The following is a 12,964-nucleotide window of genomic DNA, read 5'->3' as shown; positions in this document are numbered from 1 at the left end:
GTCAATTGTTTGGATTGGAATTAGGCTCCTCTACTCTAGTCGTCCTCTTCTATTTCGGGCAGTAGCTCAGCCCGTTCCGGGCCTTCCTTTACTGAATCTATTAGTAGTTGCACTTTTCGACATATGCCTTTATTTAGGCATTGGTTGTAGGCATCCCCTTCTCTTCAAGGAATTTCTGCGCCCGGTTCCTGATCAAGTGTTGGAAAACCGGAATATGATGCTTTCTACTTCAGCAGTAGGGTTGGCCTGAAGCCAGCCCATAGAATAGATACGGGCGTGTTCTAAACAGGAGTTCTTGTAGAACATGTTCCAATCAAACCTCTTTCCCTTCGTCTCCGGTTTTCAATACGAACAAGTGTCATCCTCTTCTCCCATCGTTTGGATGGAATACCCACGTGGAGCTGACCTTCACTTTTCAGAGACAGGGGCAAGCCGATAATTTGTAGCCTCCCTGGTTGTTTTCTGGAAATTTCAATAGAAGTGAAGCCCTGTAGGAGCTCCCTAAGGACTCTAGCTAAGACCTTTTTGAGACCCTGGGTGACTCGCGTGGACTTATCCCCTCTCGGTAAGCCGAAGACCATATCGTCTGCGTAGCGTGCGTAATAGAAGACTACGGCCCCATCCTCTCGGACCATTACCCTTTCAAGCTTGGCATCCAATATATGGAGATAGCAGTGAATGAGGACAGGTTCAATCGGGCTTCCGAGCGGTATTCCTCGCTTCTGGCACGTGTAACTCTTACCTTTTCTATCTACGTGTGGTTTTCATGAAAACCTATTTTATCAACCTATGGACTCCTTTCAATGACAGAGTCTTTGGAGCAAATTGGTTCAGGATTCTAAGGTTAGAAAAGAGTTACCACTCAAGGGAGGAACAAGATATGTGGAAGGCTATCCTGGTGTCTCAAGACTGACCGGTATACCTGGACCAGTCTATATTGAGCCATATTCATCAATTCGTCAGGCAATTTGGCCTCACACAATGTATCCCTGTTCCACCAGACGCTTAATCAACCCTGGAACACAAGAGAACCCTTCTTATCGAAGAGAATTGCGTATTAAACAGATGAGAGAAATAGCCCTAAATATGTGCATCAAGTAAGTCATTACCTTCTATTCGATCTCCAGTATCGCTCATCAAGTACTTGATCAGATTCCTCTTTTTTCTTGCAATTGCAAAGTGGTGGAAAAAATTTGTATTTCGGTCACCATGTCGTAGCCAATTGGCTCTGCCCCGCTGGAGCCATGCTACTTCTTCTTGTTCAAACAGGTTCTCGAGCAGCAGTCAAATTGACTTCCCCTGCTTGAGCGTAATGCCCGCCCCTGGTGTGGTGGAAAAAGCCTCGTTTTCTATTCCTTTTAAAGCTGCTGATGCGAGCTACCGAACAAACAAGATTAGTACAAAAAGCCACAACTAGCACTAGCTTTCGTGATTGCTTCTTTCTACCTTTCTCACTCCGGTAATTGCTCCTTCTCCAAAATATCACTACGGACAAGATGAGCTAATAGAAAAAGTTAGGGCAACAGATGATAGCGACTCGCCAGACTCGAACTGGCATAGGCGGATCGGATCAAACGAAATTAGCCTTTCTTCCATCAACAGGAATCACTTTGATTTCGCAGTTCAAGAGGATGGTGGGGGCAACCTCTCTACATCTGCGGGCCGGTAGGCCAGCCAACTAACTCTTCAAATGAAGAACTGATTACTCCACATCTATGAACCTATCATTCCCCGCCCTTGCCCATTATTTCTTTTTGTATCACGCTAGGACTTTGCCTCTTTTTTGGAGGAAAAATATGGAAGTAGAATCTCCTCTCTTTTAGAGGCGTCTTCCAAATCCAATTTCAGATCAATGAGGTCTTTCAGAGAGCCGCTGCTCTTTCCATGAAATTCTAGGATCTCTTCGATCCTATGCGCAAAAGCAAGGTGTGAGCCCGCGACCCCTCGATCGCTCTCAGAGTCAATCGGCCCAAACCGGGTTATGAGCTCAACGAAAAAAAAACTATTTTGTGAAATTGCCTGCAAAACCGCCTTGCGAGCGTTAGCATCAGCGTCAGCGCCATCTCCCGATGGATATTTTTTGCGCATCTCCAATAGCGCCTTGGCCCTATTTTCTTCTTCGTCTATTGGGGAAGAAGAAGAGGTGGAGTAGCAGGCGGATCTCATCCCTCCTGCGGACTTCCCCGTACTCAAAGTGACTCTGAGAGATTGCGCTTCTCTACTAATCGCATTCTGTTCAAGAATCACTGTTTTCATGATCGAATGACGAAATAGATATACGAACTGTATAGGATCATTCGCTGGGATGGGATAAGTGATTCTTTTATAGGATTCCCATGGGACCGTAGAATCAACTAAGGATGGAATAGGTATTTGTGATTGATCAGCTTCCAGTATGACCGAAGACTTTCTATCTGCATTCAGAATAACCACACAATCAGGTTGTTGGTTCAACCCAAAATTGATCTTCTTCTTTCTTGAACGGAATTTTTTTTATTTGCAAAAGAATTGGTCAAAAACGCCCCGATCTTCCATTGAGAATCATCGAAACAATGAGAATTCACATTTCTTAAATAGCGTCTTAAATAGCTCGCCATTTCTTCCGTTATCTCATAAATAAATAAATGATTGGTCTTTAAAAAGAAGGAACGGCCTTTTTGACGACTGGGAGATCCTATAAAATGAAGAGCGTTTCGTAAACAAATCAGTGTCTTGTCTGAATTGAGAATAGCAATTCCATTTCTTGAACCACGGATATGGACTTTGAAATGGTGATCAGCTACCCGACGGCCGAGATGTGCATTCGTACAAAGTAATTTAGTACAGACTATCGAAAGCATTGTCATTTTGCGATTTGAGTTCCGGAGATACAGGTGGTAAGTTATGGGTAATGCGGGGGAACTTTAAGACGAGATAGAATACCTAATATGGGAGTGGTTTAAGTGAGAGAATAGCTCCCTTACCAAACCAACTGAGCTATTTGCCATGTTTTTGACAAATGACCTAACTTTGATGTGATGTGCCCGGCTAGCCCGGATCATTCTTAGAGCAGTCGAGGTTACCGGAATTACGGCCTTCCGTACAAGAACTGGCACTATTGTAACTCGCTATGGGCCTCCTGCCTTCTCGAAAGAAACTGGCTTTTGAAGAAATTACTCTATTTTACGCATTTAGTTGAAGCGGATTCAAAGAGCTCTATCGAGCAAGGAAGGAGTATACTATACTGTAGTTGGATAAGCTAGATACCAAAACTTTGATAAAGATTGAGGCAACCCATTTGAGGAAGAACCGGACGGACCCCCTGTGGAGATGGCATAAACAATCCTTTGACGAACTTTCTGGTTAACATAGAATCTATGAGTTTTTTATTCTAATTACTACTACTAACATTATTCAATCTGGTAAAAAACAATTTATTAAGCTCATCCCGCAAGCACATGTACACATCTTGGATTTGACCGTCTTAAGATGTAAGAAGATTCATTCTCCTACCCATTTCTAAGTTAAGCAAGAGATAACTCATAATTTGATATGCACTCGCACTTGCATCTTGGGTCACTGGAACCTGATGATAATTACTCACTCCTTCATCCTGAGAAAGGATCTTGGCTATGAAAAAAATGGATCACTAGCTTGCGCAGCAAATTGAATGAAACTTTCGTCCGAAGTAAACATTTCAGTCTAGTGTTCGTTATACCATTTAAGGGCATCATCTAAGTTCGAGAACTTTGGATACTTAAAGGCTGCAGCACATGCTAAGTGTTGACTGAGATTCTTTTTTTCCGACAGGTGGTTTTGTGCTTGAGGTTGAGGATGATCGGCAGAAAAGAGTAATAAACTTTTTGACAAATCACGCTCATGAAAATGCAATACACCTGAACGGTAGATTCTACCACGGAAGTCCATGAATGCTGGCAAATAGAATTGATAACCTTCGTATGCTGACGCAAGTCTTATTAAAAAATCTTCATAACTAGCCTGCTGCACCTGTTTTCATAATTTATTTAACAGTATGTTATAGCTACAAGCATTCTTAATACCTTTGACGTTATTGAAGTAGCACTCCCTCAATATGTCTGAGGCTTCTGTCGGATTCACGCGAGCCAGAGCATTTGGTAAAACAAGCCCACACTCAACTAAACATTGACGATTCTTTTCCAGAAATCTCAAGAGCCTTTTGTTTATTTCAAACGCTTGAGACTGAAGCCCATTCAAAATATCACACATCTGCTTGTATTCTTTTTTATGTAACTTTATATAGAAGTGGTTTAAGTCATGGGAAGTTAATAGCCGAAAGTGATTCTAGATATCCCCCGTGGGTTTGCATAAGTAACCTCCTATCAGATCCGATAATGTATCAGGATCAGACCCCCTCTCTGCTGGTTGCCAATCCAAGGGTTTGCAAAGCATCGGAAGATTGAGTTTGATAGGGAGCAGATTTATGTTCAAATTGCACATAACATAACAAGAATTCTCTATATACCCTTGACCTTTCTTAAGAACCAGCACTGGATCTTCTTTTGTTACTCCCCTATCTGTTGATATATGTAGAACATTTCTTTCAATCATGAATTGGAGCAAGTATTTCCCGATATCATAATGACACTGCATTTTTTTCTTTTTCTCTTTTTTGCTAGCACCTTTGGGCTGAACAACATCCTTAACTGATTCTACCTTACTAGTGAGTACTGCTTCCACCTTACCACTACCTGGTGCTTTGTATTGTAGAAACCTTGCTTGTTCTCGTACAGTTGAATTAAGTTGATCTATAAATCTAGCTGCCTTAACTGCGGATGATTCCTGAAGAGTGTTGAATACCAAGCCTAGTACATGAATCATGATAGCCTCAAGCGTATAGATACCAAACATCTTAAGCATAGGTAAGCTACTTGGTAGGCAACCCTTTAGATATTGCTTAGCGTTAGGCTGATCTTTATTAATCAAGAACTTTACTATGTTAGGAGTTACTTTAAATAGATTATCCTCATCGAACTTCATTGTGCAATTTGCAATTTGATTCTGTAAATCTATTAATTCAGTATCGGAAAACACACCATTTTGATTCTTCTTTTCATTAATCAACAACTTTCTAACATCATCCTGATACATATCAACATTAGAAGTCTTTTTCGTTTTGTCAATATCCAACAGCTTAGCGTAGTAATCGTTCCAGAACTCCTTAATAATACGTGCATTTTGCAAAGATTTCTCATTCTCAATGCTATCATCATATGTCTCGGAACAATAAAATAGAACCTGCATACTTTTATTTGTTACCCTTAAAAAACCGCAGTAAGGATACGAATACGACTGAAATAAACTACTAGAATCTAAATATAAGGAAAGGATCAGAATAAGTACTAATGCTCTGTATAATACTTTTCCCCGAGCAATGGTTTAGCGGATTCAGAATTGTAACCAAGCATCCTGGGTTCTATACCCGATTCAACACTAGAGCATGCAGCCGATCCTGGATACATAACTCTAAAAAGTGTGTGTGCAGTTTTGGATCTTTATTGGTAGCCAGTCTTTCACTTCTGCCTCTCCACTCCCATGCCTTTCTTGGTCGGACCAACCCAACCGGCGATTTCCGACAAGTCTTTCTGCTTAGAGCAAGAAGCGGAACCAAAATAAAGCTTTCTTTATTTTCATTTATGGATAACCAATCCATTTTCCAATATAGTTGGGAGATTTTACCCAAGAAATGGGTACATAAAATGAAAAGATCGGAACATGGGAATAGATCTTATACCAATACTGACTACCCATTTCCATTGTTGTGCTTTCTAAAATGGCATACCTATACAAGGGTTCAAGTTTCGATCGATATTTGCGGAGTGGATCATCCCTTCGAAAACGAAGATTTGAAGTTGTCCATAATTTACTGAGTACTCGGTATAACTCACGCATTCGTGTACAAACAAGTGCAGACGAAGTAACACGAATATCTCCGGTAGTCAGTCTATTTCCATCAGTCGGCCGGTGGGAGCGAGAAGTATGGGATATGTCTGGTGTTTCTTCCATCAATCATCCGGATTTACGCCTTATATCAACAGATTATGGTTTCGAGGGTCATCCATTACGAAAAGACTTTCCTCTGAGTGGATATGTGGAAGTACGCTATGATGATCCAGAGAAACATGTGGTTTATGAACCCATTGAGATGACCCAAGAATTTCGCTATTTCAATTTTGCTAGTCCTTGGGAATAGCGTAGCGACGGATAATTCCGAATCTACATAGGTCTAGTCCAGGGGACAAATCAATAGGAAATGCTATTTGCTTCTTAAGAAGAAGAACTTTTTTGAAATGAAAGAGTTTCCACGGGCGTCGGATATCATTTCTTCAAATAAGGAAGAAGTGTTATCGAAGGATTTCCTTCCATTCTTCCTAGTATGGAAGAAGTAAAGAAAAAGTACTGCGTCTCGATCTATACGAAAGGGCACTGGTTTTTTCTTTCGGTTTCATTGATAGTAGAAGAGTACGCTAGCTAGCGGAGCCTGAAAACGCTTGCTTGCGCCCCACCCCTACGGAAACTATTGCCTATGTTTGCTGCTCGCTCAGTGTCAGTAGAAGGGAAGAAAAGATGGTCACTCCTTTTAGGAACATGGCGAGCCTTACTTACGACTGTTGCACTTCACTCGCTGCTCGTTCATTCACTTGCTCATGAACTCGCTGCTTCGCCAGAAGCGACTAGTCGCCTCCTTTCCTCCGCCGAAAGATGCTTAGCCAGAAGCGACGAAGGAGGGGAGCTGGGGAAGGCCGACGATGGCAATGAGGGGGAAGCTGTCGTAGAAGCTTTGCCCCTTGCTTTACATAAATGGATTGTTATGAACTTACTAAATGACCTTATTTATTCTCCCGGAACGCTAGCAAATCTAATAGTTCCATCTGCTCTTCTTAACTTAAGAACGAAGGCCGCCATCCTTCTTATTCAGGAACCCTTTGTTTGAGGAGGGCGTATCCCCGGGAAGGGGAGAGTGGCCGAGCGGTCAAAAGCGATAGACTGTAAATCTGTTGAAGGTTTTCTACGTAGGTTCGAATCCTGCCTCTCCCACTTGTTGTAGACTTAAGAGAAGAGAAAGTAGGCGGAAGCCTAGGAGGGCCAACCGAGCGAAGCTCTTTTTTTTTGCCGTGCCGTGAAGTGCAATTTTCTCGTATGCGTTTTAGAGAGGTTGTCGAAAAAAGACGATCTATAGAGATTCCCCATCTATATCCAATCGAGAATAGAAGAGAGTCGCTTCCGGCGTCGGCTTGTAGTCTCTGCAGTCGGCACACGCACGCGCCCGCCATCATGCCTCCTTGGTTCGGGACGAAGCCAAGCAAGACATACGATAGACGAAGGAAGCGCCCACCCAGCAGGAGGGCTAAAACCTGTAGTTTTGAAGTTGCAAACTCCAGCTTCGAAGCTGGAGTGCTTTAGCCCTTTTTTAAGCAAGAATCACCGTCTTGAGCGCCTTGCGCGCTCAAGAACAAGCAAGGGATGAGCGCTTTGTTGCTAAAGCGGATACGTTTTCTTGCTGGGGAAGGCTAGTTTGATCGAGGATTGGAGAGGAGGGAGAGGTGGAATAAAAAGCTCGGGATGGATTTTGGAGTCTTTGTGCGAGCCGTATGCGGTGAGAGTCGCACGTACGGTAAGGAGGGGGGTTCGCGTCTATACGTGCAGTGTGGTGGTTGGGCCTACCCACCCTATTTGTTCCATGATCTATGTGTCTACTGGAGCTACCCACTTCGATCAATTAGCCAAGATTTTGACCGGATACGAAATCACTGGTGCTCGATCTAGTGGTATTTTTATGGGGATTCTTTTTATCGCTGTAGGATTCCTATTCAAGATTACTGCAGTTCCTTTTCGGGCGGCTGTAGGACGGACGGCCCCCTATAGGTAGTAGGGTAGGGTGGGTGGTACCGCTCAGATAGCGGCCAATCCTCCTAACTGCGCGCGGGCCGGGCTTAGAGCGCGTGAAACTCATCACTACCTCGTAAGGGCGTTGAGACCATAGCATGTTACACAAAAGCGCCGCTTTCTCAAGAGTGTTGTCACACAACTGCCCGACTAGAAGAGCTACTCGCTCTGTAGTGTTGTCACACAAGATAAGCACGCCGCCCGCCTGCTGGCCAGGTGAATCGAAGTTATCTTCCGATCAACTGTCCACCCAGTCAAGTGCAAAAAACACAGTGGAATCACGCAACGCACGCTGCTGGTGTGCTTCCTGCCCACGAGGAAAGAAGAGCGACAAGGTTCAGATTTGACTGTTTGCAGCATGGGAGCTGATTACCCAAAAAATCCCTAGGAAAAAAGAAAAGATATCTCGGTAATGAAAACCATAGGAGGCTGTATTGGCGAGATCCAAGGGTTCACAGCATCCCAAAAGAAAAACCGCCTGGAAGTCCGAGGACCTTTAGTACCGTACCGAACCAGCAGCCTTCGCGCCAAGCGACGACCGCCCTTGTCCCTTTCCTTTTTCCATTCAGCCTACTTCTTAGCTTTGTTCCGTCAGTCTAAGGCAAAGCTTAAGTGGTTTGCCTACCTTACCCACTTGATGAAAGGGAACGAACTTCGTTTCCTTGGCGGCTTTATGGATGGATTCAGTCAGAAAAAACTCCTTCCTTTTGAAAAAAGTGACGCTTTGCGTCTTCGCTTCCGAGGGTTAGGGTATGGGCCGTTTTGAGCAAGCTTTCGCTTTTTCTCCCGGCTTTCTACAACTTTCGCTTTAGCTTCCAAAGGCGACCCAATGACCTTTCCGGAATTGGAAGTATTCGTTGCCCTACCCTAAGAAAGAAGTCACTATAAAACAGCTTGCCCTCCAGAAGTACCAAAGGTGCGCGGAGCCCGGTGAAAATGAATATGTTTGCTACTGAAAGAAGCCTGCCTATTGACTAATATTCGTCTTTAGAATGAAAGTAGCTATGAAGCCCAATCTATATTGTCGATTCAAAAGGGGGCATAGTCATATGGGTGGGGTGTTTGTGGGGAGCTGCCTTGGATATGAGGAATTCCTCCAATCTAAAAAAAATGAACAAAGAAAAAGTCCGTGACGAAGATCTTTCTTTTCTATCAATAGATAGGAATGAGTGTTTGTTATAGGGGATAGGATCCATCTGCTCTCTCTCTCTCTATTTTCTTTGATGCAATTTAGAGAGAAAGAGCAGTGCGAATTAGAAAAAAAAGAGAATCGGGAGATGATTCCAAAATAGATACATAGACATCTCAAGTAAAGGGATGTATATATTATTCCTATATATATCATCTATCTATGAAAAAAGTAAACAGAGTTCGTTTTTGGGTTCCCCGAAGCCCCGAATGGATTGGATCGTTTCTGCTTCTGCCAACGAAATGAAGGCCTCGCCCCTTCCGAATGCTTCTCCGATCCTGAAGTTCTCGCGAAGAGAATAAGATGCAGCTCCCCCTCCCTCTGTCTTTTTCCGCTTTGCTGATCTTCCCCTCTAACGCGGGCCGGGCTTAGGCGGGCGCCGGAGGAAGAAATAAAGTCGAAGAGCGTCTTCTCCTTTGTCCTTTTTTCAGTGCAACACAGGAAAGCACCCTCTTTTTGTAATCCCTGCAGCTTCCCAGAGGCTTGCTTTTTTTTATTGAACGCATGGCGTAGCTAGGACCCCTCCAATCATGTTTGAGCCTATGTTCACCCGGGGCCAAAAAAGGAGAATTCCGGAATGCCTGCCGACGTTCAGATAAGGTGCATATCCCTTAACACTAAAGGAAAGGCTCGACGAAGGGGGGGATATTAGCTGGGTAAGGAAAACGCTTTCGGAGATTGAGATGTCAATTTGTTTTTCATCGAAAAGGAAGAAGGCCGAGGGGATAGCAGCCTTCCTTCGGGCTTTGCCTGCCGACGTTCTAATAAAGAATTCCGGCTCGGCCCGGGAAAGCGCTGGCAACAACATAAAGAAAGGGGTCCATGTAGCTGTTGCGCCCGCCCACTGAGCAGCAGGTTCAGCATCTACTACAAAAGAGAGAATCCACTTCAGATAACCACGTCTCTGCTAGGCAGCGTGTGGAATGGCCGAGAGCGGACCAAATGGATATATAATCCAAGCCGAGAGTGGAGTTACGTGAACAGTCGTCTGATGGAAAACAACTTTCACGTTCGGTTCAGAGAGCACTTTTTTCGTTGAGAATAAGTTCTTCCCTTTTGTGTGAATTCCCCAGCGGCGAATTAACAACTTGTGGGGCCCTATCTATTCAATCTCTCGAGCCCCAAGAAAACCCCCCTCTCCCTCGGACTCAATCTCTCTTTTGACTCTATATATGTGGGCACCTGATATCTATGAGGGTTCACCCACCCCGGTGACAGCATTCCTTTGTATTGCGCCTAAAATCTCTATTTCTGCAAATATGTCACGTGTTTCTATTGTTGCTTCCTATGGGGGTACATTAAGACAAATCTTCTTTTTCTGCAGCATTGCTTCTATGATCTTAGGAGCACTGGCCGCCATGGCCCAAACGAAAGTCAAAAGACCTCTAGCTCATAGTTCGATTGGACATGTAGGTTATATTCGTACTGGTTTCTCATGTGGAACCATAGAAGGAATTCAATCACTACTAATTGGTATATTTATTTATGCATCAATGACGATAGATGCATTCGCCATAGTTCCAGCATTACGGCAAACCCGTGTCAAATATATAGCGGATTTGGGCGCTCTAGCCAAAACGAATCCTATTTCGGCTATGACCTTCTCCATTACAATGTTCTCATACGCAGGAATACCCCCGTTAGCCGGCTTTTGTAGCAAATTCTATTTGTTCTTCACCGCTTTGGGTTGTGGGGCTTACTTCCTAGCCCCAGTGGGAGTAGTGACTAGCGTTATAGGTCGTTGGGCGGCCGGAAGGTTGCCATGAGTAAGGTTGGGAGACCGAAGGCAGTTTTCCGTGCACCGGACACGTAGCTTACCGAATCAGTTGCAACACAGATGGGAATGCATGCTACGAAAGACAGGGTCGAGTCTGATACATCAACCGTCGACTCCATATCCTTGTACGAGTCCACAATCACTACACGAGATGAACCTGGGTTTGGTGAATGGAAGTTGGCCTTAGGTGTAATAGGACTCCCAGTTACTGCGCGCGATCGTATACTGAGGTGCTCCCCGTCGGTTGTTGGAACGACGCGAGCCGGGCCGGGCCTCGATTCCTTTCAAAAAGATGAAGGGACAGAGGTGACTAATTCCCCATCTCATTTGGGGCGGAAAACGAATCGACATCTCGATGTGATACAGCCCTTTCCATTTTCGTTGAGAAAGAACGGCGAAGTCCATCCGAACCCTCCAATGAAGAAATAAGAGGAGAGCAAAGCGCCAATGGCGCGCGAAGCGCATGCGGAAGGGGCACGGAGAAATTAAGAAGTGTGGGGGAGAAGCAGCCGAGCTCATTCCCTTCGCTTCCTGGGCCCAAAGCAGTGCTTTGTTTCCTGGCCAAATCAAGGATTTGTTTCCTGGGAACACTTTTATCTTGAAATTTAGTGAGAGATCATCTTATAATGCTACCGCCAAATAAGCAAAATAAGATACATAAAGGATAAACATCACATGCAATCAAATAAGTGATATGATATGGCCATCGTCATCTTGTGCCTTTTGATCTCCATCTCCAAAGCACTGTCATGATCACTATCGTCACCGGCTTGACACCTTGATCTCCATCGAAGCATCATTGTCGTCTCGCCAACTATTGCTTCTACAACTATCACTACCGTTTAGTGATAAAGTAAAGCAATTACATGGCGATTGCATTTCATACAATAAAGCGACAACCATATGGCTCCTGCTAGTTGCCGATAACTATGTTACAAAACATGATCATCTCATAAAACAATTTATATAATCACGCCTTGACCATATCACATCACAACATGCCCTACAAAAACAAGTTAGACGTCCTCTACTTTGTTGTTGCAAGTTTTACGTGGCTGATACGGGCTTAGCAAGAACCGTTCTTACCTACGCATCAAAAACAACAACACGGTATAGTGATTGCTTTTTGATCTTCAAAAAGAACCCTGTTCATTGAATCCGATTCAACTAAAGTTGAAGAAACAGACACCCACTAGCCACCAGTGTGTGAAGCACGTCAGTAGAACCAGTTTCACGTAAGCGTACGCATAATGTCGGTTTGAGCCGCTTCATCCAACAATACTGTTGAATCAAGAATGAACTAGTGACGGCAAGCAATATGTATATACCCACGCACACAACTCCTTTGTGTTCTACTCATGCATATAACATCTACGCATAGACATGGCTCTGATACCACTGTTGGGGAACGCAGTATTTCAAAAAAATCCTACAATCACGCAAGATCTATCTAGGAGATGCATAGCAGCGAGAGGGGTAGAGTATGTCTATGTACCCTCGTATGCCAAAAGCGGAAGCGTTATGAAATGCGGTTGATGTAGTCGAATGTCTTCGTGATCCAACCGATCAAGTATCGAACGCACGGCACCTCCGTGATTTGCACATGCTTAGCTCAGTGACGTCCCTCGTACTCTTGATCTAGATGAGGCCGAGGGAGAGTTTCTTCAGCACGACGGTGTGATGACGGTGATGATGAAGTTACCGACGCAAGGCTTCGCCTAAGTACTACAACGATATGACCGAGGTGGAATTCTGTGGAGGGGGCACCACACACGGCTAAACAATCAACTTGTGTGTCTATGGGGTGCCCCTACCCCGTATATAAATGGGTGGAGGAGGGGGCCGGACGGCCACCTTGGGCGCGCCCCCAAGGGGGGAATCCTACTCCTACTAGGAGTAGGTTCCCCCCTTTCCTAGTCCTACTAGGAGGGGGAAGGAAGGGAGAGAGGGGAGGAAGGAAAGGGGGGGGGGCGGCCCCCCTCCCAATACGGATTGGTCTTGGGGGCGCGCCCCTCCTCTTGGCCTTCTCCTCTCTCTTCCACTAAAGCCCATGTAGGCCCATTAAGCCCCCGGGGGGTTCCGGTAACCTCCTA

The 12,964-nt window shown here is 44.6% G+C and overlaps 1 protein-coding gene, 1 non-coding gene and 2 pseudogenes across 2 annotated transcripts; 3 read left to right on the top strand and 1 right to left on the bottom strand.

Moving 5' to 3' along the window:
- Positions 1-1,623: 1,623 nt before the first annotated feature.
- LOC119297547 lies at positions 1,624-3,215 on the bottom strand (annotated as a pseudogene).
- Positions 3,216-5,418: 2,203 nt separating this feature from the next.
- On the top strand, positions 5,419-6,211 carry LOC119297546 (annotated as a pseudogene).
- Positions 6,212-6,973: 762 nt separating this feature from the next.
- On the top strand, positions 6,974-7,056 carry TRNAY-GUA. Its single transcript has one exon. It is a non-coding gene; the product is annotated as a tRNA-Tyr (tRNA).
- A 635-nt stretch (positions 7,057-7,691) lies between these two features.
- LOC119302094 (NADH-ubiquinone oxidoreductase chain 2-like) lies at positions 7,692-11,349 on the top strand. The gene is made up of 2 exons (XM_037579112.1): positions 7,692-7,853; positions 10,265-11,349. Exons 1-2 carry the CDS (start codon positions 7,700-7,702, stop codon positions 10,858-10,860), a joined length of 750 nt encoding a protein of 249 aa, XP_037435009.1. The 5' UTR covers positions 7,692-7,699; the 3' UTR covers positions 10,861-11,349.
- The last annotated feature ends 1,615 nt before the right edge of the window (positions 11,350-12,964 follow it).

The sequence above is a fragment of the Triticum dicoccoides genome, chromosome 5A (assembly GCF_002162155.2).
Source record: "Triticum dicoccoides isolate Atlit2015 ecotype Zavitan chromosome 5A, WEW_v2.0, whole genome shotgun sequence".
Classification (NCBI taxonomy): domain Eukaryota; kingdom Viridiplantae; phylum Streptophyta; class Magnoliopsida; order Poales; family Poaceae; genus Triticum; species Triticum dicoccoides.
Note: the sequence above shows the minus strand (reverse complement) of the source record. Positions and strands in the feature narration are given on the sequence as shown.